This window comes from Eupeodes corollae, chromosome 1 (genome assembly GCF_945859685.1).
Source record: "Eupeodes corollae chromosome 1, idEupCoro1.1, whole genome shotgun sequence".
NCBI lineage: Eukaryota > Metazoa > Arthropoda > Insecta > Diptera > Syrphidae > Eupeodes > Eupeodes corollae.
Window position 1 is genome coordinate 8519350 of NC_079147.1, and position 24518 is coordinate 8543867.

General features: G+C 33.7%; 1 protein-coding gene across 5 annotated transcripts in view; it reads right to left on the reverse strand.

Annotated features, from left to right (window-relative positions):
• The window catches only part of LOC129938513 (ankyrin repeat and fibronectin type-III domain-containing protein 1), a 187319-nt gene that overhangs the window by 98617 nt on the left and 64184 nt on the right, over window positions 1-24518 (reverse strand). For 4 of the 5 annotated variants that reach the window (XM_056046129.1, XM_056046130.1, XM_056046127.1 and 1 more), the window contains 2 exons: window positions 22749-23186; window positions 16813-17087 (listed from right to left, as the gene is read on the reverse strand). In XM_056046129.1, the coding sequence (XP_055902104.1) occupies window positions 16813-17087; window positions 22749-23186 (713 nt within the window). The remainder of the gene's footprint in view (window positions 1-16812; window positions 17088-22748; window positions 23187-24518) is intronic. The other variant, XM_056046132.1, reaches the window with a different exon arrangement.

Consider the following 24518-nt stretch of genomic DNA (forward strand, 5'->3'; position numbering starts at 1 on the left):
AATTGGTAATATCTCGATTGGATCCCGATTTTTGAATGTATAATATAAGAAAACTTTCCAATCGATTTAAAAATTGCCCGTACTCAGGGATTCATTAAAAAGTCTCGTTAATGATTTTGAAAAAGCATCAAAACAAGATTTCTTTCTTTATTCTTATCACTATCAAGATCATAGTAGGACTTTTTAACATTTAAGTAGCTTGAGATTAAGTAACTGATAATGATTTGATTCACTGGGATGATTGGAAAATCACTTACTTTTGTAATTGAAGAAAAATAAACAGATTGGAGCAAATTTGAAAACATAACACTAACATCTAATACTGGGGATCAGAAGAATATACTCGTAAAGAAATCGAAAAATTTTATTGGAATTTTATAAATAAACTTTTTAACCTAATTCTGATTACGCTTAGTTATGCCATATATTTAAAACAGGCCTTCGAAGACTTCTAACAAGCACCCTGATGTCTCAAGCTGACTACATCATTAAAGTTTGCAGCAACCATCAGAGCACAAGGCTTTCGAAAAAACTTCTTTTATATGAGCTGAGAAACAAGGACTGGATAGAAGAAGCTCAAAACTCATTCAGTAGAATAATCTACAGTCAGCTCAGCTATAACCTTGGTGCCAGAAATTATTTAAAGGATTCACTGAATTATGAAGAGATATCCCTAATCTTTAAAGCACAATGTGAAGTTCTCAACTTAAATTGAAGTCCTTATAATGGTAGTTTTAACCAATTCTGTACGCTGTGCACCTTACAATCAAAAGAAGATTGTCTTCATTTCATTGGTATCTGTCCAATATTCAAAACGCTAGTTTTTCGGGAAAAATACTCTTACCCTACAAGAGACTATAAACATCCTTAACGAGCATGATTGGAAAACATTTAGTACATTTTTGAAAGACATTTACAAGTATAGATTGTTATTAATAATTTAAATATTATTAGTTTTTTTCAACCTGGCTGACGGCATAGCCATAGCATCTAAATTCAAAATATTTTATAAAATTTTGTAAATTAATGTAAAAAAATAAATTAATTACTAACTTACTACTAATAATTCACTAGGGTCACTAGCAGTAAGGAATCCCATTTGAGCCCTTATTAATTTTGGTAAATCACCAATAGCGCTTGGCATTTTTCTTGAGATTAAATTCGGTGTGATAAATATAGTCCCTTTAAAAGAATTTATTTTGTATATCGAATTTCTTCTTGTTATTAGAACTTTCAAAAACAAATTGTAGAATGTTCTTTTCTTCTTTTCCCCATTGTTAAGGGTAAACAAATATGTTAAGCAATGACCGGTACTTTAATAACTAGAATTCAATCGAAGAATTTTAAAAAATGTAACTTAAGAAAATAATTACCAATTTGGTTGCCGAATGAAAGTAAAACACGGAAAAAAATCTTAGATCAAATCAAGAAAAATAAGCTACAAATTACGAAAAATTAATCCAGTTTTGTACCTTGGCTTTGAAATAAGAAAATTGCAACTTTTTGTTTTCAATTTCATAAAATGAGCAAAATGAAGACATTGACAATCAAAAATCATATTTCACTACATTTGAGTAGCAACAATTCGATCGAGGAAAACAAATATTGCAAACAACGAATTGCAATTTGACATTAGTTTGAATCAATTTAATGTTTGTTTTTATCGTAAGTTTCATCAGAAGTTTGTAGATTGAAATTGTTTTCTTGTAGATTATTAACCTTTTTATTTGAATCTACAAACACAACTGGTAATTTTCAACCCTTGTTTTCTTAGACTGCGACCAGATACATTAGTTTGCAAATGACAACGAAATTTTTGATACTTATTTTTTTAAATTTCAACTTTTGGGTTGCTATTTAAAACAGGTTATTCAATATTCTGCAGTTTGCAAGTGACAGTCAGTGCTTTTATACTTAGTTATCTTTAAATTGCAACTTTTGAGTCGTAATTTGAAACAGTTTCTGTGTATAAATTTCGCAACACAAGATTAATGAGTAGTCAAATAAAATTATTCCCCTGAAATAGCAGATTTCGACTCAAAATTTGCAGTTTAATTATGACATTTTGATAATAATTACCAAATTATAAAATTTTACGAGGATTTGAATGCTAAATTACAACTTTCTCATTCATTTTATAATAAAATAGTCTTGATTTACTAAAAAAAAGAATTTTCGTAAATTGCAACCTAAAATTTCGCAATAAGTGATTTTTCAACTCTCTCGTTTTTTAGAAATTGTGAAACTGATTTTGAAAAAGCTATTTACAAAAAAAAAAACACATTCAAACCTTTAAGTTTAGTTGTACGACCCACAGACCGTAAGCAGTAGAAATGGCAGTAACTTGCTCACTACATTATGTTTTTTCAATTTTAAGTACTAGTTTAGTTTAAAAAAAAATATAACTTTTCATCCCTGACTTGTACTATACAATCTTGAAAGTAAAAATCTACCATCATAAAGCAAACAGGAAACCCGCTGACTGTCGCTGTAGTCGGTACTCGGTATCGACTCGGCACGGTGTAAGTGAAGATACAAAACCTAGCTTGAGTTTTGAGCGCAGTAGTTGAATGATAATAATTGAACGAATCAAGATAGTTTTTTTCTTTTTATTTGTTGTATCTTAAATATTGTTTATCTGAAGATCTGTGATCAGAGAGGGAGGTAAAGCAAAGGCAGAATTATATACCTACACTTCATATCACATTTTGCGTTCAATAAACTGTGCAGTGTGCATTACTTAATTAATATGATTGCATTATAATAAAGTTTGAAAAGTTTTCTTTTTTCGTTGCTGGTACTAGGTACTTAAAATTTTGTATTTGTTGTTGAGAGTTGAGTTTGAAACTTGAGATTAAGATTGAATGGGAAATTTTATTCAATTAAAAAGTTGAATTTGTATCTTTTAGTTCCATCGCCATAACCATCGCCCGCATAATATCGACTGTCTGTCTCTTATATAAACTATCTCACTCTTTCTTTCATTGTGTCTTGGTTGATGATAGATTGTGCAACTGCAACTGCAACAAAATACAATTGAATTATCTTTAATTAAAAGAAGTGAATTTGAGACGCTCTGATGGCAGCGTAGCAGCAGCGAAGTGTATTTATGAAGTGAAAAAGGTTTTAATTTACCTGTTTTTCTACAAGATAGATTGGTATGTAGGTTGAAGCTGGTCTAATGAGGATTTCAAATCTGAGAAAATTGATGAAATATTGTTTTCTGAGGATTTTTGTTTACTTAGCTCGTAGGACTTGTGATTTTCTTTTGTTTGTTGTACATTTTTAAGTCAGTTATAAGATTTTGAATTTGTTTTCTTTGTTTGGTATGTTTTGCTTTTGATGTCTTTTAATTGGCTGCATTTATTGAGGAATGTGGAAAGTGTATAGTCTTATTTTCAATTGAAAGTCACATTACGATCATGGAGATGTTTAAGAAGTGGTTATTGTCATGTTTAACTTGCGTGCGTCGAGCCGTTGCTTATACTTCTTTGACTAAAAAAGCACGTTTAGGTATGACAATGAAAAGAGTTGCATTTTTTGAGTTCTTGAGTTTAATTTCTACTCACATAATATCTATTTTTTGTGAATGCCAGTATTTGCAGTTTTTTTTTTAAACTGCCTATTGGACTTTATACCTTTAATGACGAGAGTGAAGATTTAATTTGAAGCTTACAAGATATTGGATACTCAAAGGTCTGTTTACATTGGCGTAATTAAAAAATTAATGTTGTTTTCGAAAAATAAAGAGAAACTTTACTTCACATGAACAAAATATGAACAAATAATCACCTACTATGTGATTTTTGATAATGTTTGGTTTGTTCTATGTTGTTCTACAAAATCACTTATACGGCATACGTAGAGAAATTTAAGAAACCTCTGGTTTAAATCTTAGTACATTTAGGCTTTGACTAGGTGAAATAAATCAAAAGATTGACCAAACTTATTTGATGCTTATTGGGAATTTCGACGGCAGGATAAGAGTGTATGTCGTAAAAAAATTTTGTTTAAGAACACATTTTTCGAACTCAAATTCAAATCGTAAATCCAAGTATAATGAATACGTTGCAGCCAAGGTAGCACTTCGGATTTCCAGTTCCAAGGCAAAACAGGGAGGTGCTGGGAGAAGGTTCAACGTCAAACGGCTACATCCGCCAGAGATTGCCAAATCCTTTTCCAAACGGGTTACAAGTAACCTCGCTCGAATTTTTCTGCCGCCAACGCAATGTATCGAAAACCAGTGGCAATACTGCCAAGATGCAAATAGAGAAGCCGCCTCTGATGGTCAGGAACCCCTGGTTTGATGAGGAATGTCCGCAGGTAAATGCAGCCAAACAACAGACACGCAAAGCTGTGCTGCATAAAAGTACGAGAGCTGCTCATGAGCTCTATGAGCAGAAGAGGCGAGAGAAGAGAAGATGTTGAGAGGTTTAAAAGCTGGAATGAAGTTCTAAAGTTTTATGAACAGGTGAAACGAAATTCACAGGTACATACACTTAGAACCGAAGGCTGCAAAGACGAAAGTGGAAACATCATAGTGGAACCACAGTGAATGCTAAGATATGGAGGGATATAACGGCGACGACGAATTGAATTCCGCTGTCAGGCAGGATGATCTATTCAACATAGACGACAAAAGCCAACAATCCCGTCCTCCCGACTTAGACGAAGTAAAAATTACCATATCTAAGCTGAAGTCTTATAAAGCCGCTGGAGCGGATGGCTTGAATGCCTAGCTTTTTAAAGCAGCTAGAGATAAGTTGCTTAGAGGCATGCACCAACTTATCTGTAAGATATGGTCGGAAGAAAGCATGCCCGATGAATGGAACCTTATTATTGTTTGCCCGAACCTGAAAAAAGGAGACCCTCTAAACTGCACCAACTATAGAGGAATCAGTCCATTTAACATCGCCTACAAAATCTTGTCAGCCGTAATATGTGAAGATCTAAAGCCCCTCGTCAACTACCTGATAGGTCCTTATCAGTGTTGTTTTAGATCAGGAAAGTCCACAGTTGATCAAATATTCACATTACGGCAGATCCTAGAAAAAACCCAAAAACACCAAATAGAGCCATGTCTAGTTTTGGCATCCCTGCCAAACTCGTCCGTTTGTGGAGGATGACCACGGAAAATTCACGCTGCTCCATAAACGTTGGAAACAACTTAACTGAACCCTTCGATGTCAAAAAAGGTTTTAGACAAGATGAAGCGCTGTCATGCGATTTTTTTAACATTGTACTTGAAAGAATAGTACAGAGCTCACGCGTCCACACCAGAGGCACTATCTTTCAAAAGTCTGTCAAATTAATATCATATGCTGATGACATTGACATAATAAGAAGAACTCAGCGTGATAGGGCTTTTGTGAGTATTGAGGCAGAAACGGCTAAAAGGGGTTTAACGGTTAATGAGGGTAAAACAAAGTACATGCTGTTGTCAAGAAAGGACCTAAATTACTGAAGTCTTGGTTAAAACGTCACCATCGATAGACGTAACTTTGAGGTAGTCAAAGACTTCGTCTACCTGGTCTATGCTATAAACGCAGAAAGCAACACCACCGAGAGAGATCAAACGAAGAATAACTCTTGCAAATCGCTGCTTCTTTCGACTTTGAAGGCAATTGAGTGGTAAAGTCCTCTCTCGCGGATCAGGTGGCGTATTTGAATTGTGCGATACATAATGAATTCATTTTTTAAAAACAGTTATGGACATTACCTTTTCTTAAAAATATTAAGTGTATTGAATATACTTCTTAACTTTTAATCGTCTAAAGTTGTAGTTTACGAATTTTCTAAAAAGTGAATGGTACTAACCCGAGTAGTGGTTAGTGGCATGATGGTTTGTGCGTTTTACTGTCATGCAAGGGGTCTTGGGTTCAATCCCTGCCTGTGCCACCTTAATTTAATAATTTTCGCGGGTACCCCCTCTTGCGAGGAATTGACAAATCCTTCAGGAGTAATTCTTGTCATGAAAAAGTCTTTTCTTAAATTAGCCCAATTTATTTATTTTTAATGTTACTAATATAACATTCCGCTTCAAGTGAATACCTTTTTAAAAATATTATATACATTTTTATTTTTATATTTATGGTTATTGGAAAAGAAAAATAGGAAAGAATTTAAAAATAATTTTTCAAAATGAACCACTAGTTGGGGGGCATGGCAGATCGGGTTGAATGCCTAAAACTTATTTTAGGCCAGAAATGCAACATTCTTGCCAATTTGAAGTTCTCGCTTGACCTCCTCGTTGTGGCTCCCGGGCAGTGATTTGTGTATCCCTATATACATAAATTAGCTAAAGTTGCAAGGGCGAAGTTTCCTGACTCGAAAATACGCCTCGGATAATTAATGATAAATCGTTGACGACTTTTGGCTATTTCACCCGGACAAAGATTGGTTTCTGGAATGTGATGATGCTTCTTGACGCAGGAAGTGAAGGTCCGCACAATGCTAGATTCCTCCAATAAGAGAGAGAATTTATGCGGTACATAATAGAAATCTTAGGGTTAGGCGAAGTGCGATGGTTGGGATCGGCCAAATATAAGTCAACGACACGTAACACTGAACTGTTCTACTGTGGTGATGACCCAGGAAACGCTGGAGAAGTTAGAGTAGTGTTACTCCTCACAAAACCGGCAATTAAAAGCCTTAATTCTTGGGAACCCCTTGGGGAAAGACTTATCAAAGCTAGGTTTCAAAGTAGAGTACGATCCGTCCCCATTATACATTGTTACGCCCCGACGGAGCTCGCAGCTGATGAAGAGAAAGAGTGCTTTTACAGTCAACTCCCTGCAGAGATATTATTTTGGTTATCAGAGACCTCAATGCTAAGGTTGGCAGTTACAACATCGGGCTAAGGAATGTTATGGGTGTTCATGATGTCGGCAATTGCAATGATAATGGTGAGAGGTTCATTGACTTCTGCAATGCCAATGGCCTTGTCATTGATGGGAGTATGTTTGAACACCACCTGTGTCATAAAATTAGTTGGGTGTCGACGGGCAGGCAAGCGTCTTCCTACCAAATTGACCACTTTGCGATTATTCGACGCTTTAAAACCAGTCTCCTTTGATGTCCGAAACAGAAGAGGCGCCGACATAGTACTTGCTCGTGACCACCACTTAAGGATAGCTTCCCTTAGATTGTGAATGGCTACAGTTCAAAGATCCAAAACTCAACATCGCGCCAGACTATAGGACCCCACGACCCCCACGACAATTAGGGACTACCTGTCTCACGAAATGAGAACAATCAGCAGCACAGTGCATGACGACATCGAACACTTTTGGAATGCTGTGAAAAATGTTTTCATTTCAGTTGCTGACAGAATAATCGGTCAGAACAACAACACTTGGCTTTCAGAACAATCTTGGGCAAGGATCAACGAATGCAAGCAGTTAAAAGCTCGAATAACTGCTCCACAAGGGGAAGAAAGAAATGAGCTCGAGTCCTCGTACCAAATGAAAACAGCAGAACCGTTTACAGAATAACCAAAGAGCTGACCAGTTCACACAGTTCAATGCAACACCTGGTGAAAGAAGTAGACGAGACTGTAATAAGTTCGATGAGCAAGTCAGAAGGTGGAAAAAACGTTTTTCTTCGGTTTTTAACCGAGTGTTTGAAAACAACATGCAGCCGATACCTTCTAAAGCACCTGAACAAACTAATCTCCGAATCCGCTTCGCACCTTCCAGTAAAGACGATATCGTTATTAAAGCACTTAAGAACAACAAAGAGGTAGGAGTTGATGGAATTTCAGCAGAGCAATTACAAGCAGCGCCAACGTCATCAAGCGAGCTGCTTCATCCGCTCATAAAAGAAGCCTGGACCACCAAAAGGTTCCCCGATCAGTGGAAGAAGGGAGTTATCGTTAAGCCATTATCAGAAGTCATTTAAAATTTGGTCAATTTTATCAGCTGTTCTAGGCAAATTAATTTTAGATTTTAAAACACTGTTAAGGCATGTAGCTCTACATATTGGTCTTAAAATTCTAGATCGGAAATTTAATTTCACTGAAAACACTAAAAGATGTTATACAAACTGTCTAGCACTTGAAGACGTTCACTTAAAACGATACAAGTGAATAAAATTAACTTTTACTTTTGCATATGAAACACTTCATAAGTGGGCGGAAAATAAACTTAGACTTAAATTTTGGTAATTTAGTTTGAAATTATTTACTTAATGTTTAAAAAGATTTGGAGCAGAGGTGTTTAATAAAAACTCATGTGACAAAAATTCGTAATAGCTAGAAAAATGGTTTGTAACTGATTTTCAAAAATATTTTGGAAATCTTAAAAGCATTGAAAATTGCACAATAAACAGCTTGATGGTTTGCTAAAATTAAATATTATGTCCCGACATTGTAGATGAGTACAAGGAATTCCAAAAAAATGTTGCAGGGAAATTCTGATTTGTAAAAATTGTTATATTTCACTTGGCCCCAAATTAATATTAATTCTTTAACGATTAGTCTACGAACAGTATTTTTTAATAAAGCTACATTAAAAGTTACACATACATATTAACTATTTCTACTGTGATCTTGGAAAAGAGCTTAATTTATGCGTCCTTAAAATTTAAATTGCTAACCATTTTTTACAATATTTTGAGAAAATGGCTTTCCGCAACTCGCTTACGAGTTGTTCCTAAAATAATTTGTGATTATTAAGCTCATGGTGAGGGCATTTCTTTGTCGGTACAACATGTTATTTCAAAAAAATAAAACATATTTTACAGAATCAAAAAAAAAACATATTTTACTGAATCAAAAAAAAAACAGTTGTCGCCTCACAAAATTATAAAAACCAATATTTTCCACCACTTTTATTTAATTTTTTTTTTAATACTTTTTATAGCTAATTTTTAAATATTAGAAACACGAAGTTAATTATCATAATCTGTAAGAATCGTTTTGTTTTAGATGTTTAAAATTTGATTCCCAAAACGAAAAGCTCTTATAGCCTATTGGAAAAATAAAACAGCGATATCGATGGAATTTGAATTGAAAAATCGATATTAGTCTGGAAAAATGTAATTCAAAATAATATTTATAAATCCCTCATACTCAAATCTACCCATTCTTAATTCACCTTTTTATTTCTTTGAGCTTTATACATATTACTCTCCAGAGTACAAAAACTTTTCTGGACACAAATTAATCGTTCCTTTTTTTTTTATTTATGAATGCTTTATATTCTATAGAATAAATTGTAATATCTTTGTCCTTGCCTTTTTATTTTGGTAAACATGATTCTTCCTAATTGAATTGAACTTTTTTAACAAAAAATGAAGAAAGAATAACAAAATGTGTACTTAACCAACTTTGTCAATATTAATAAATGTGTTTACTCACATAAATGTAAAAAGAAAATAAAGCCCTTAGGACATTTAATGATTTATGTATTTAAAAAGGACTCATTTAAAATTTGTTATACTAACTTTTAGTTTAACTTTCCGTGAATTAAATTTAAAGAATGTTCTAACTAACATACTTTGAACTTTGAAGTCAGCACTCAGCAGTTTTGAAAAAAGAGCTATAAAATAAATTGTCCAAGACGCACTTTCTTATGATATATTATTTGCAAAAACAAAACGTAGTAAGTTAAGAAGGTAAAAACTATGAGTAAGCTTATTAAAAATAATTGGTTTTGCAAAAACAAAATACTGTTCAAGATGAAAGTACTCTACGAGTGGACAGTATTGTGCTTTTTGCAGCGCGTGATATTTTACGTTTTCTGAGAAATGGTAGGTTGTTTTTTTCTAGTGGGAAGTTGTGCGAATGACATTTTCTATTATGATTTTTCTTACGAACAAAATAATAACTATACTAGACTACAAACCCTCATTCTAAAAAAAACCGACCTCAGTTTTCAAATGAGAAAAATACAATCTCAATGGAATTTTACTCAATGGACAACACTTTGAAGCGGTAAATATGATTTGCCTGTGGAAAACATTAACAAAAACGGAATAAAAACTGAACTTCACAGGACATTTTCCAGAAATATTTTTTTGAACGAAAGTTTTTGATATTCTTTTGCCTGTATCCAAAGTTGAAAGTTTAGGAAGTGCACTTACATTTTTTATTGCTGGAAAACATATTAACTGTCAAATCAATTTTAAATCCTTAGATAAACAGTGAGTCATACAAATTTCATCTGTCAATAATTGCTTCTTTTTAGCACCGGAAAAGTAATGGTTAGTGCGTAGGGCTAGGCGTTGGTAACTACTTTCCAGCAAGTGTACAAGGTGAATTTAAGCATACGTTCCAACCACGACCTAAAAAATAGAGCCCTACTTAATCACTTTTAACATCGAAATAATATGACACAATGGCGATCTGAAACCGTTGTTCAATGACAACTTCTTGGCAAATGCCATAATCACCGAGCGAACGGGACCAAGTCCTTTGTTAGTGACAAAAGGTGAGCTTCAGCTCATCTTCAATTCAATAAAAAACAAAAAGTTAGCAGGTGTCGATGGTATATCCAACGTTGTACTAAGATATGAACCGATAGAAGCAATAAACATTTACACCACACTCTTCAATAATGCACTGAATAATGCATTGGAAGCCCGTTGTTGTTCATCCTCTCCCGAAAAAGTGAAAGGACAACTCCAACCCGTCAAATCTTCGGTCGATAAGTCTTCTTCCGAGCATCACCAAAGTTTTCGAAAAAATCATTAATAGGGCTCTGACTAAGTGGACTGCGGACATCAAAATAATTCCGGATAAACAGTTCGGGTTCAAGACGGGTCATAAAACAATTCATGCTGCGTCTAAGCTCGTTTCTGATGTCCAGTGGAACAAATCAAAACAACAGTGCAAAGGTGCTATTATGGTTGATTTGAAAAAGGCTGTTGACACCGTATGGTTAGAGGGTCTTTACCTCAAACTTCAAACCATTGTTGTATATACTTTATAATATATGCTTAATAGTAAAAAGTTTATTGTCAAAAGTGGCAATGTAACTTCTACCACCACATTCCTAGTTAAAAATGGTCTTCAACAGGGAGCGGTGAATTCGCCGATTCTCTTCAGCATTTACACTAGCGATCTGATAGGTAGTCTTACAAAGGCAATTGCGTACGCCGATGATCTAATTGTGTACAGAACGGCCCGAAAGTTTGAGGTTATTAGAATTCTCTTGTAGCGTGATTTCGACAAGATTCAGCAATATTGCGACGACTGAAAACTGTCATGGTTTTTTGCTCCGGTATGTATTTCAAACCGGTACGATTAGCCATTGCTGTCACACAAAACGAATGACTTAACAAATCAAGGATGTGGTTTGGCTGGCACATATTGGCGTAAATGATTGGCTCAAATTGGTTATTTATTCATCTAGCCCGGTATTTGCCGAAATCCGAACTCGCTCCAGTGCAGTGTGCCTCAATGTTTTTGTACCGAAAAATAGACTTAATATCAAGACACATATGTATCTTCAAATTCCGCACATATTAACTTTGAATTGTGTATTCAAGTTTTTTAATATTTAAGCTCGGTTCGTTGCCAGACTAATCTATTCGACGAGGTCGTCCGTAAAAAAATAAAAGAAAAACTTCAACGGTGTTTCCAGTTATATTAATTCAGGTGGCAGATCAGTTTTTCCTCTGAATGCAACATCGTTTAAATGCAATTGCATGCTCATTTTACGCCACAATATACTTTTGAATTCAGTTGAATTTTTACAGATATTCACCAAATTATTACCAGTGCAGCTACCAGCTGCTGGAATAACTTCTGGCCCTGAATCTTCTAAACTTGGTAATTGAGATCGAGCTCGTTTTTTGGCTTAAGCGGCGTAGTCACAATTTTGTCTGGGTTTGTCGGCGTGTTGGTACCAGTTTCTCATTTTGTGCAGAGATTGATGTTTGTTGTGATGAATCAATCGTGTTCAAGCTAAATGTGCTTAGAATCGTAGCATTTACAAATGCAGAAGAGTCCATTTGTTATAAGCAATCGCTTATCATTACATTGTCTTCGGGTTCTAGTGTATCAAAACGATAATCTGGATCGTCAATCGAGTCATTAACATCTTCGAAATCATCATCACAATCAATTGAATCCATTAAGAATTCAATATCTTCGTCACTCGTAGCAGATAAATTGATTTTTGCCTGCCTATTGCAGCCTAAACAACCCCTCATATCACTACGAAATAGCGCTACCCCCAAAATTCGTCTGGAAAGATAGTTCAAAAGAACTGTATGCAGCAAAGTTACTGAACCACATCAACATATCCTTTTTAACTACATTGGAAGTTCGAAACGAGGAAAAAACACGTTTTTTAAACAAATCTATAAAGGAAGTCGTACACATAAACTCTACCACATCAAAATCTTATAACTACCGTCAAAAATGGTTCGCCCAAGAATGCTTTACCGCAAGAAAGCTATCTTTTGATGTGCTTAGAAAATTAAGGAACACCATTGATCATAACGAACCCCTAAGAGCAAAATATATCACCGCAAATAAAAATTATAAAGAATTATGCCTTTATAAACGCAAACATTACTACAATGCATTAGCTATAGAGCTCTCCTGTACAAGAGATACCAAAGGTTTTGGTCAAAAATAAATTCATTAAAAGGCCTAAACTTCGTTTGTGGGATACATTTAACGGCAGGAAAATTGGCCGAACACTTCTAAATACTGCTGAATCCTTGCTACTTGGAAGAGCACAACATTTACTACGCAGAACCACTGGTCGAAGATGATCTACTTGATAGGGATATAACTCTCAATGAGCTACAATTGAGCCTGTATACCTCTAAGAACAGAAAAGCACCTGATCCTGATCGAATCCCCAACGAATTTTACAAAAATGCTCCTATCGAGTTCCTAACGCACATGCTTGACGCCTTCAATTTCATCTTCAGAACCGGTATAGTTAATCAGGAATTTAAAGATGCTGTAGTGTACCCGATCTAAAAGGTGATGTTAATTTGGCATCTAACTACAGGGGTATATCGTTCATGAACTCAACAGCAAAAATTTTCTCTGCAATTCTACTTAATCGAATAAACGAATGGATAGAAAGAAACGAAGTATTGAGTGAGTATCAAGCAGGTTTTCGGAAAAGGTACTCAACGATAGACAACATTTTTACTATGACGACCATTGCCCAACATTTTCTGAAACAAAATAAAAAATTATACATGTTTTTTGTACACTTTAAAGCAGCTTTTGACTCTATTGATCGCAATGCATTGTTCTACAACGTGTCACAGAAAGGATTGTCTACGAAGCTGTTAAAAGTCCTCAGAAATATGTACCAAAATACTCGGCAATCGATGTGGGATGGCAAAAGTATGTCAGAATGGTTTAACACAACATCAGGAGTGAAGCAAGGCTGTCTTCTGAGTGCAATATTGTTTTCACTGTTCAGTGGCGATATTTCTTCTCATCTACTTGCTGGAGTATGCGTAGCAGAAATAAGAATTAAAGTGCTTCTTTATGCTGACGACATCGTTATGTTTGCTGAATCTCCGCAGAGTCTTCAACTTATGATTAATAAACTCAATACTTATTGCAAAACCTGGAGGCTTGCAATAAATTTAGAAAAATCAAAAATTGTGATCATTCGAAACAGGCAAACAAAATTAGGAAACGGCGAAAAATGGTTTCTAGATGGTGAATCAATTGAAACAGTCACATAATACAAATGCCTTGGTGTTATACTGCAATCAAACATGAAGTTTTCTCTCCATCTTGAGAAAAAACTGGGTTCCGCTAAAAAGCTTATAAATTCCTCCTGGAAAGATATAATCGGGAACAATGAAATCAAGACCTCCGCAAAATACAAGGTCTTCGAATCAATTATGCGCTCTGTCATGTGACCACTATACTCTTAAGCTACATTTTGATTATATCCTAAAAACTCTTGGATCACCAATGCACAGAATACCCAATATTCTTACGAAGTTTGTAATAAACAGAAAGTTGGAATGGGCGCACGAATGGAAAACGCTGACTGATAAATGTGGATTCAACTTAAACTTGCAATACGAAGACTGGGCTGAATTGAAGCAAAATCTGTACAAGTTACTTGAGCTTCACGACACTCATCAGCACAACGAATGCATTCAACAAGCTACTATCTCTATCAACAGACCGATCTACCCAGAGCTCAGCTTTAGCCTAAACTGCAACAACTATTTTAATGATGCGAATAACATCCAATCGATATTTTTAATTTGCAGAGCTAAGTGTGATATGCTTAATTTAAATGGTTCAACACATAAATAAAGAAACAAATCTATGCACAATATGCAATATGAGAGCAAAAGAAGACAATTTTCACCTTTTAGCAATATGCCCTATCTACAGAGAATTAAGATGCAATTACTTCGGTGAGTTGACTTTGACGATGGAACAAACTAAAACCATATTGAATGGTTCCAATTGGGTAGCCCTTAACAGTTATCTAAAAGATGCACTCAAATATAGACACTATATAAATACTGAATTTACTTAGTAGTTAAATCATGTTCTTGCGACAGGTACTTTTCATCACGATTTTAAATCTTTGTTTAATTTCTTCTTGTAAAGGATCCAAAATGTAAATTTATCTTGTTTTTTATCTTTGTTGTCTAATTACAAAATTCTGAACTATAAGTTTTAATTTTCATTTAAATTATTTAAAATTTATTGTTTTATTTTATTTAAAATTTAAATGTTTGACGAATCAATCGGGCAGACGGCAATGCCACACCCTTAACATTTTATTTTACTTATTATATTTTTAATTGTTAATTTTGTAAACTTTATTATTGAAAATAAAATTCTTAATCTTAATCTAAATCTACTGATAATAAAAACTAATAGAACTTTAGGCTGTCTCCAATATTTTCAAGGGAATTCTAAAATCCTTATGTCCTTAACTCTCTACAAGTACAATTTCTTAAATCAGTCCTTAGATACAGTTGTATAATTTGGGCCCCTTATTGCTCTACTCATTTTCTTAAGGTTTTCTTTAGGTTTTCTTGTATGGTAACATGGAGTAGTTTCGCTTCCATATCTTGATGGTACCCAGTTTCCATCCCTAACAAATCACCGAAAGCTTTGGGAATTTTGCTATATTGTTGGAATTCTGAGTGAATCAATTTCATCTTTGTCAGTTTTGTGTCGGTTCCACTTTAACCAAAATAATTTGAGAGATCGAGTGTCGATTCCAACAAATTAAAGCCGATCTTTTAAATTTTGCTGATCATAATATCAAAGTGGGTAGTTTTAAAATAATTTTTGTCTCACATTATTTAAATTCTTAGCTTTGTGTTTAATAATTTGATCAGTATTTTCTCACTTACTCATATAAATTAAAATGAATTACATAATTGTTTACTCAGTTATAAGTTTTGTTTGTTAACTTAGGGTTAGAGGACTTTTAAGTTGACCCCAGTAAAAGCCTTTGTAAAATCAGTGTACATAATACTGTATGAATTTGTTTATTATCTTATAAAGAGTTTATACAGAAGTTTGTAAATTCAACCAAATTTAAGACAGAAGCTCTGCCCTTCCAAAACCCGTGTTAGAAACCACACACAAGACCAAGACAAGACAATCTAACATCTTTGAAATGATGAAAAGTTTAGAAATGGACCTATAATGTTTTTCGCAAAATTTAAAAATAGGTGTAAATTGAACACAGAGTATATCAGCACAATGACAAAAATTTAAGGGAAAAAAGCCTAAGATATCAGGCTATTGACTGGGTTCTTAATTATTAAGTATTTTAAGTACATCAGCAAGATCAACTTTTAAGGCTTAATGGTCATTTACGGTTGGAATAGATTAAAGATACTCATCATTTACCTCACCAGTACAAGTAGAATTATATATACCTTCAAAATAAACTGAAACATACTCGTATTAGCGTTTTTGTTAGCTTTACAGGAAAACCTCTGATTAAAGTGCATTGTAAGAGGAATACCTACATTTTTGCGTTTTGAATTAATAAAATTTCAAAACTAATTTGGATTACATTTTAATTTCAATTCAATTAATTGCAGTTTTAAGTCCTTTGTAAATTCAAGAAATCACAAAATGCTCAGTCCCATAAATAAAAACAACTCTAAAGAAGAAGTTATCAGTCTTTATTAGATATTCATTTTTATTATACAGGTTGTCGTCGTAAGTTCATGCTTCGGGAAATGTTTGTTTTTCCGTCCAGAAAGTTAAACTCTTACTCAAATTACTTACCATAGTTTGTTGTGTCAGATATTTTGTTTCAAATTTAAATTTGACATGATAAATGTTCCTTAACTTTAATTAGTGCTTAATACAAGTTTAAACACCTGTCAAGTCAAAATTCAATCACTCACAATTCATAGAATTTTCGAAAATATCAAATTGTATAAAATTAGACAACAATTAAAGTACCTACGTTCTTCACCAACGCATACTCTTGCCTCATAATTTAAAGCGAACATCTTACAAAAAAGTTAAACGCGTTTAAATTAAGACAAGGTGGTGACAGAAAGTTCCCTTGCTCTAACATTAATATTCAAGTTGCTTTGCCCTAATTAAAGGATTGCTTGTTAGTTCTTATGAAGAGATTTTATTCACACCTCATCATCTCCTATTAGTCACTCGAATTCTCGTCCTTGTTCGTGAGGTATATGCTCGAGCCGAGCTCGTGCAGCAAGAAACAAGAGAAGTTTTTCCATAAAACCTCTAAGGTCTCATCCCACACAAACCAAACACCTTTATGCCTTGAAAATACGTACTCGTAACATAAGGATAAGGACTAAGGTATACAAGAAATAGCACAACAGCAGAAAAAAAATGAAAAAATTACTTACCGTTAATTATGCGAGTTAGCTTATTTCTTCGCGTTGACGAGGGACTGAGGACACTTTCTCTCCGATTACTCCCCAGGTCGACGTTAAGCTGCGAAGGATGTTGTATTCCGCTGCCAGTGCTAATGTTCGAGATGAGACTGCTCGATGAGGGCCGATGTTGGAATGGGAAATGTCGAGGTACTGTGAGCGAAGGACGTGGCGAGTCGCACCAAACCGCATCCGCCACCGAGTCAATGCTAGCTGACCGGGGTATTTTTCCAGTGAGGGTGTCACGCCTAGGACAAAGATAAGATAGTTTATCTTTATTGCTATCTAGTTTTTCTATTTTTGTTTTCTTTCATACATATAATTCCTTCTCCGGCACATTCAAGAAGTTTTGTGTTAAATTAAACAAAGAGGATAGACACAATGGGAATGAACTTAGGCAGGGTGATGGAAAAGCTTTTCAAGAAAATAAAATTTAAATTTATCACAAAGAAAAATAGGAAACAACAGGATTTAAGCGCTGTCACATCGAAAATTCATGATGGATTCGTCCTTCATACGAATATAGATACATTTTTTGCTTTCAGAGCTTCATAAGGATCGAAACGGAATTGTGGCTGATGGCTGAGACTGATGTTAACCACGATTAGTCAATAAAGGCTAAACATTTCGTCTCGTTCTTGTGAACTGCTTATAAATTCATTAAAACAGAAGTGTTTACTCTTAAACTCACGACCGAGGACGATATATGTAACATTGGAAGTGGAAATACGGAATAAGGAATAAGAAATGCGGAAACGGAAACGGGGAAGGGGGGTTGTTTTCATCTTGAATACGATTATCTGAAGAGCTCATAAGTAGATTCGCTTTTATTGGGTTATAAGTTCGACTGGGGTTGGGTGGATAATGGATAAACATATAAAGTGAAGGAACAGAGTGTGTTGGGGGTTGGTGAGCTGATGGAACAAAGTGTGCTTCAGGGTTTACGATGTGAAGGTATGTATGCTATGAGTAGGAAAAAGTATGGAACCATCAGGAGGGTATAAAATACTCTACAGAAAAAGAAGCCAATGTCAATGATTACTGGAATATCGACGACAACAACCATTCATGTTTTGTTTGCCTATAAATATAAAAAATACGACACGAAGGCACGTAGCGTTGGATTCACATACAAGCGTATTCGAATATATTGAAGAACGTCACGTCATTCAAAGTGTCGTGTCAGTCATTTTATATATTTGTTTTTCTTGTATTTTTAGCTTATGAAGAATATAGTCTGGGAGTTATAGGTTATATTAAGTACGAAAGTTATTCTTAAATGATATAGTCATCTTATCCTTTTTTAAGTGTGGCAATAAGTTGTTCTATGACTAAACGTTAATATTGTCCATGGAATTCAATAAAGATGTTTATTACTGATATAATATTTTAATTTTTAAATTTCATGTGGCCATCACTTTTGAATTATTTTCCTTGTAGAAGTGAAAAATCTATAAAAACATGATACCCACGGCACTTACTCGTAAAAGTGTTAAAAATGTTCAAAAATAGGATTTTTTCGGAAAATACAAAATTTAAACACTCATTTTTATTGCCTATGCGACCTTTCATTTAGTACAAGATTTAACAATTGAGAATGTTCCAGACAGAAAATATATTGTTATTAATTTAAAGTCGCGTATATCCCTCAAAAAAGGAGTTTTTAAATTTGTATGTTTTTGAATATAGGGATGGCTTTGTGGTTGGATTATCTAACTTTTATACTTTTATTGATTTTACACCTAGAAATGGTTTTGTAAATTTAATAAACATTTAGCAACATGCTTGCAAAAAAGAACTGTTCATACTTTTTAATGGTCCGAACGTTATTGTTCAGTTGAAGCAATAAACTGATAAGAAACTCATATTTTGAAAAATCTCTTTGACTCAACCAAAAAAACTACAATTGATGATTCTAAAAGCTATAGAACGCCGAGATTGTGTTTGAGGTAGCGTGCTTAAATTTCTTTACTTTCAGGGATACTTCTACGCTAATAAGATACACTTTTCATAATTAGCAGGTAATCGATAGTAGTGACCATTTCTTAAAATATAATATCACTGGTTAACGACGTTTTATATCTTCGTATCTGACGTCAGGTTAATAAGATATCACCTTTCAAAAATAAAAGTTATGCTTTTTGAACTTATAGAAATTCATGAAGTAGTTTTTGTTGGTCTATAAAATTCGGAACGATCTATCTTCAACGTTCAGTCAAAATATTTTTAATATTATATTCAATTTTTCAAAATTTCTTTAGGTTTCACTTGTCCTCTAAATATTTTCGTTATGCTAAAAATAAGATTATAAGAGGAAAATTTTCTTAAATTTCAGAAGATTAATAAATCGAAACTAAACCTTGGCAGAAAAACTTATTATAAAAATCTTGAAAGCTTTTGATCAAAGGTTTATCCCAATTTCATACACTTGTATCACATGAATAGCGACAAGTTTTTTTCGTTTTTTATTTGACAATATTTTCAAACCCTTAGGTTTTTAAAAAAAAAAAAACAAATGTAAAATAAATAAGGTTTGAATTAAGTTCATATTGCAAGTTATCTTGTTTGGAATAAGTTGATAAATATGCACATGTTTTATGGCTGTTTTTTCGAAGAAGGTCATTAAAAGTACTAATTTTTTTGTGTCACATAAATAGGGACAAGATAAAATTGTACCTGTATCATTTTTCTCTTGGTTTATTAATTTTATTGAAAGGTTTATAATAATTTTTAGTAGTGTGTGCTGCTTCCCGATTTCTCGATTACTTTAAATAAAAGTGCTGTCAGATAACTGAGTGAAATTTGCGCCCAAGACCTTTTAATGGTCTCAATAATCTGTTTGTTTTTTTGCATTGCTGCCCTCCTTCGTATGTTTTTCTTGAAAGCTATCCCAACACGTTTTCCATGATTTTCACGTTAGGAGTATAGGGGAGGAAAAGTTATAGGTTCACATTTTGTTTAGGCTTTTATATTGCTGCATTATCTTGTTGGAAATTCCATCGTTGTCCACCAAAAACTTCAGAAAACTGCGAAAAAGCTCGTTCCGGAATCTCTATGCTTGCCGTCATATTAGATCTTTGAAAATCCAGGGGCTTTACTATGTAACTCGATTCTTCAATGAAATTGCTTGAATTAGAAAAATTGGTTGTGTATCTGTTTGACTACTTTCAAACAAACGAGAATCGAATAGTTCTAGTAGTGGCAACTATATTCATATATGAACTTTCGAATAAACGAGGAACTACGTGACTCGAAAATAGAATTCAAAACAAGGCAAAATCAAAATGTAAGCAAAATGTAGAATATGAGTCCCACTATACCGGGAATTCGTGATTTTTGCCAAAAGCGTTTTGAATTTCGTTTCTCTTCGTCATTCATTTCAAAACTCATCATCAGCTGTCACATGACTCTTTCGATTGAGTCAAAACTTTGGCTAGTATTTTTGACATAGTTTGCTGTGCGATTCCAGCGATCTTGTCACCACCGACTTGGTTTTGGTAACCTGTTGCTAAAGAATTAAGTGCTGCTGATAACTTAATGATAATCGGAACAGCATACATTTTTACTTCTGTGAGTAGTCAAGTCGGATGATGTAGTGTTAAGTAAGTACATAAATCCGTCTTTAAAAAGATGATAGCTCTTAATAAAACTTAATCAAAGATATTTTGGAAAGACAAATTTTGAAATTTTTATTTGAAGATTATTTCATGCAAATGTTGACCTTGACTGTGTTTCAAATAGTCCATACGCCACATAGTATAATTTTGGCTCTTCTCTATCCAATATTTCAGCCGGTATCTCACAAATAAATGCTTTAATGTATTCTTCCAATGCGTCAATTGAAGCTGGTTTCTCTGTTTAGAAAAATAAATAGTACAAATAAAAAAGCTCTGACTATTGCCCGCCTTTCTTGAAATCATGTGGCTATCTTGACTCTTTCTTTGTGGATTTAACATACCTCTCTGGGTTCTTAAGGCAGTTGTGTATAACATTTTAACTTCTTCTAATTTTGCTGGCTATAAAACGGATGGTTGTGCCGAGATCCCGGTAAGCTCGAATTTGGCCTATTTCCTCCTTGGTTAGACCCTAACCTCTTATAATCCTTTTTGATTCTATCAAATTTGTACGCGTTATAAGATTCCAAACAATCAGTGTAGTCTTTACTGATTTAAAACGCGCTAATATGTAGGTAAATTTAAACCTTGGCCCATTCATGTGACACGAAAAAACAGATACTTTTTATGACCTTCTTCGGAAAAACCGCCATAAAACTTGTATTTATCAATATAATCCAAAATTTTATTTTGCAATATAAACTTAATACATACCTTATTCATTTTTCATTTGATTTTTTTCAAAAAACTTAAGTGCTTAAAAAATAGCGTCAAATAAAAACGAAAAAAGTTTGTCAACATTCCTGTGACACGAAGTGTATTTGTAGAGTCATCTCACACCTAATGAAAATTCCGAAAACTTAAAGCATTACTTAAAAGATTTAAAATGAAGCTACGAAAAAAAGAACTTTGTTGTTCTATACTTTAGTTTAAAAACAGAGTTTATCAATTGTGCTGGCTTTGCAGGGAATACATTTGAAGTTGAGCTCAAAGTTAAATTAATGTCCATTTGTTGAAGATTAAAGAAGATTTTTTATTTTACTGAAAGTCTGAACGATGCACAAAGCAGTTTATATAATATTGTACATTCCCACAACTATTTCATCATTCAAGAAAACTTGGAAAAAATGTTGATTTTTGACAACTGGAAGTGGTTCCGTTTTCTCAATTTTGATGAAAAATATTTGAGTTTTATAAACTTCTGAAAATTATAGTTTTTTGTATTGCATACTGATTGTCAAGACGCTAACACATTTTAATTAATTTAATTTAGAATTTAAGTGTAATTTGTAACTATAACTGCTGATTTAAGAAGCTATACAAATAATCTGAAAGCTTACGTTATGTCAACAAAATTTAAGCCATTAAAGTCTCAACGAAATGATGAATACATGACAAAGAAAGTTAGAGAAAAGCAATGAACTTGTTAGACATGAGCTCATTGAGGAACATAATACCTAAGTGAATATTTATATCATTTTGTTCAATTATTTCAACCTTTTCTCAGTGTAAAAAATGGCCGCATTAAAACCACTTTCAAATAAAATAGAAAACAATTATTTTCTTATCGAGAATTGAACATGTTTCAAGGAATGTGTCAATTTATCTTTTTTTAAGAAATTCTATTTTCAAAATAATAATACCATCACTCAATCAAAGCTTTAAATTCTCATAAAAGTTTCATTTATTTTACTAGTAACTGTTTGTATAAATCTTTTCTATCTTCTTCTGAAGAAGTGTTAATTTGTTACAATGTTTGGATTCGTATTCTTGAAATTCTCAAGGGAATTAAATTGATTAAAATGTATGTATCGGAATTTTCACAGAACTCAACACAGCGTTTCATTCTGACGAAAAGTAAAATGTGATAATATTAACATTCAAGTAAACACGTAACAAAATACAAAAGTCTTATAGTCCACTGAGCAGGAATAGAATTACCATTAACTTTTGCATCCTTAAGACCATTATTAAGAAGAACCTAGAATATGTTCCTTCTTTTTAATATTGACCGGCTTCTTCTTAAAATTATAATCCATATTGTTTCAGTTCTTCGCAATGTGCAGTATTTCTAAGTGAATATATTTTACGGGAAAATGAAGCCTTATTTTAAATTAAGTCTAATTTCTACAGCATCTGTAATAAATGATATCAATTTTAATTTTGTCAAAATATCTAAACCTTAAATACAACACTACTTCACGAACTATAACTACTGACATGCATTTGAATATAAAACGACGAAGGAATGTTAGTTACATAAGACGGAGTATTGTCGAGAATTAATAAGCGTACCTCTCCCAGGACAAGCGACGCGGTGGATCGGCTGCTTCCATCGTTGAAAAATGACCATCACTGTTCGACATGGTGGCTTTTGTAGTTTGGTTCAACAATTTGACGAGGCGACACAAAGCTGTGTTAGTTGAACTAGAACCAATGCCGCCGATTCCACCACCTTCACGATCCCGGCCACAACCACCTCCAGCTCCAGACCCGCCGCCGATGGTATCATCTTGTAGCTTGTTTCTGGCTGAAGTCAATGGGTGGTGTTGCTGTTGTTGCTGCTGCTGATGATGGTGCTGATGGGATGGCAACTGCTGCTGATGTGAATGCTGATGATGTTGATGTAAGTTCAGAGGGCAAAGATTTTTCTTTGCCTGACTGGTGGCCGATGCGTTTGATCCCGTGGAAACCCGATAAGCTCTGGCCGCGACAATGTGGGGCGCTGGTATCCTGTTACGATTAAATAACTTTACATTAAAAACACGTTTTACGTTTTACTAAGAATGGGAAGGGTCTTCTATATAATGTAGAAGCTCGTTTGATGGAAAGGATATATAAGTAGGGTCGAAAGAGGATGAGATGGGGGATAAATCAAAGTGTATCCTGTGGGGTTGGGAAAAATCTAGAATTATATTCAAGTGTAGGAACATCATCGATTTGAGAAATAAGATAGGTCAGCTATAAGAAAATAAAATAAAATAAGGAAGGAGCTCAAAAGTCGTGTGATTTAAGAGGTTTAAATTAAAGAAACACAAAATGAAAAAAAAAAATCGTTTTAAATTTATACAACACCCAACCACGTTTGCACTTAATTCGCTCTCTATTGAAAATTCAATAAGATATTTCAGGAGAAAGAGTGTAAAATGAGATTTGCATATAAATATACCTAGTTAACCTTTTTGTGGCTAAGACGAAAAGAGAGGTCTTCGATATAACTCAGATTCAGAATGAAGAAGCTAAACGCAAGAAAAATAAATAAAAAACAGTGATTTGTTAAGTGCCAGAAGAAAATGCAATTGCTTTGGGATCAATTTTCTTCTTAAGGCTGCCTGCTTGCCTGAAAGACTTATATACTATCTGTTAAGTGAGCATTATATTTAGGGCGGACGAGATGCAATTCAACCAAAACCTTTTAGGAACATATTTTCTAGATTTCTTTTGGGAAAAAGAAACCCTTTTGGGATAGAAGATAAATCTCGTATAATGCACTCAGAGGCGATAACTTGAAGTAAGTTTGCTTCGGTATAACCGAAACCATTTTGGCCATTTTCAGACATAATATTATATTTCAATTGTTAAGGGATTTCAAAAATGTTAAAATTAAATTTGACAATAAATTGATGTGCTGAAGACGTTTTTTTACAATAAAGAACAATTTGGTGAAGAAAAACCGATATTTAACTATTTACAAGTTATCGATGTTTTCAGAAATCCCTTTTTTAGTTCTCACACTGTGTCTTTACAAAATAATATATCGTAATATCCCCTTGAGTGTGCGCTAATTATTAAAAAAATTCTCAGGAAGAAGGAAAAGACCGAAATTTTGAGTGTCAAAATATTTTTGAATTTCAGTGATGGTTCTTTTAGTAAGTGATTTGACAATTGCAATTGGCAGCTCACTGCCTACATAATAAACGGAACAATTAATTTCAAGCCCAGCAAGAAATTTGGAGTTTTAAAATAGTTTTTTATTTCAATACGAGAGGAAAATTCCTCTGATATAAAGCATTTTCTTTGTGCTTAAAAGGTAAATGCTCTTAACTCGACTTAAGTTTTTTTTTA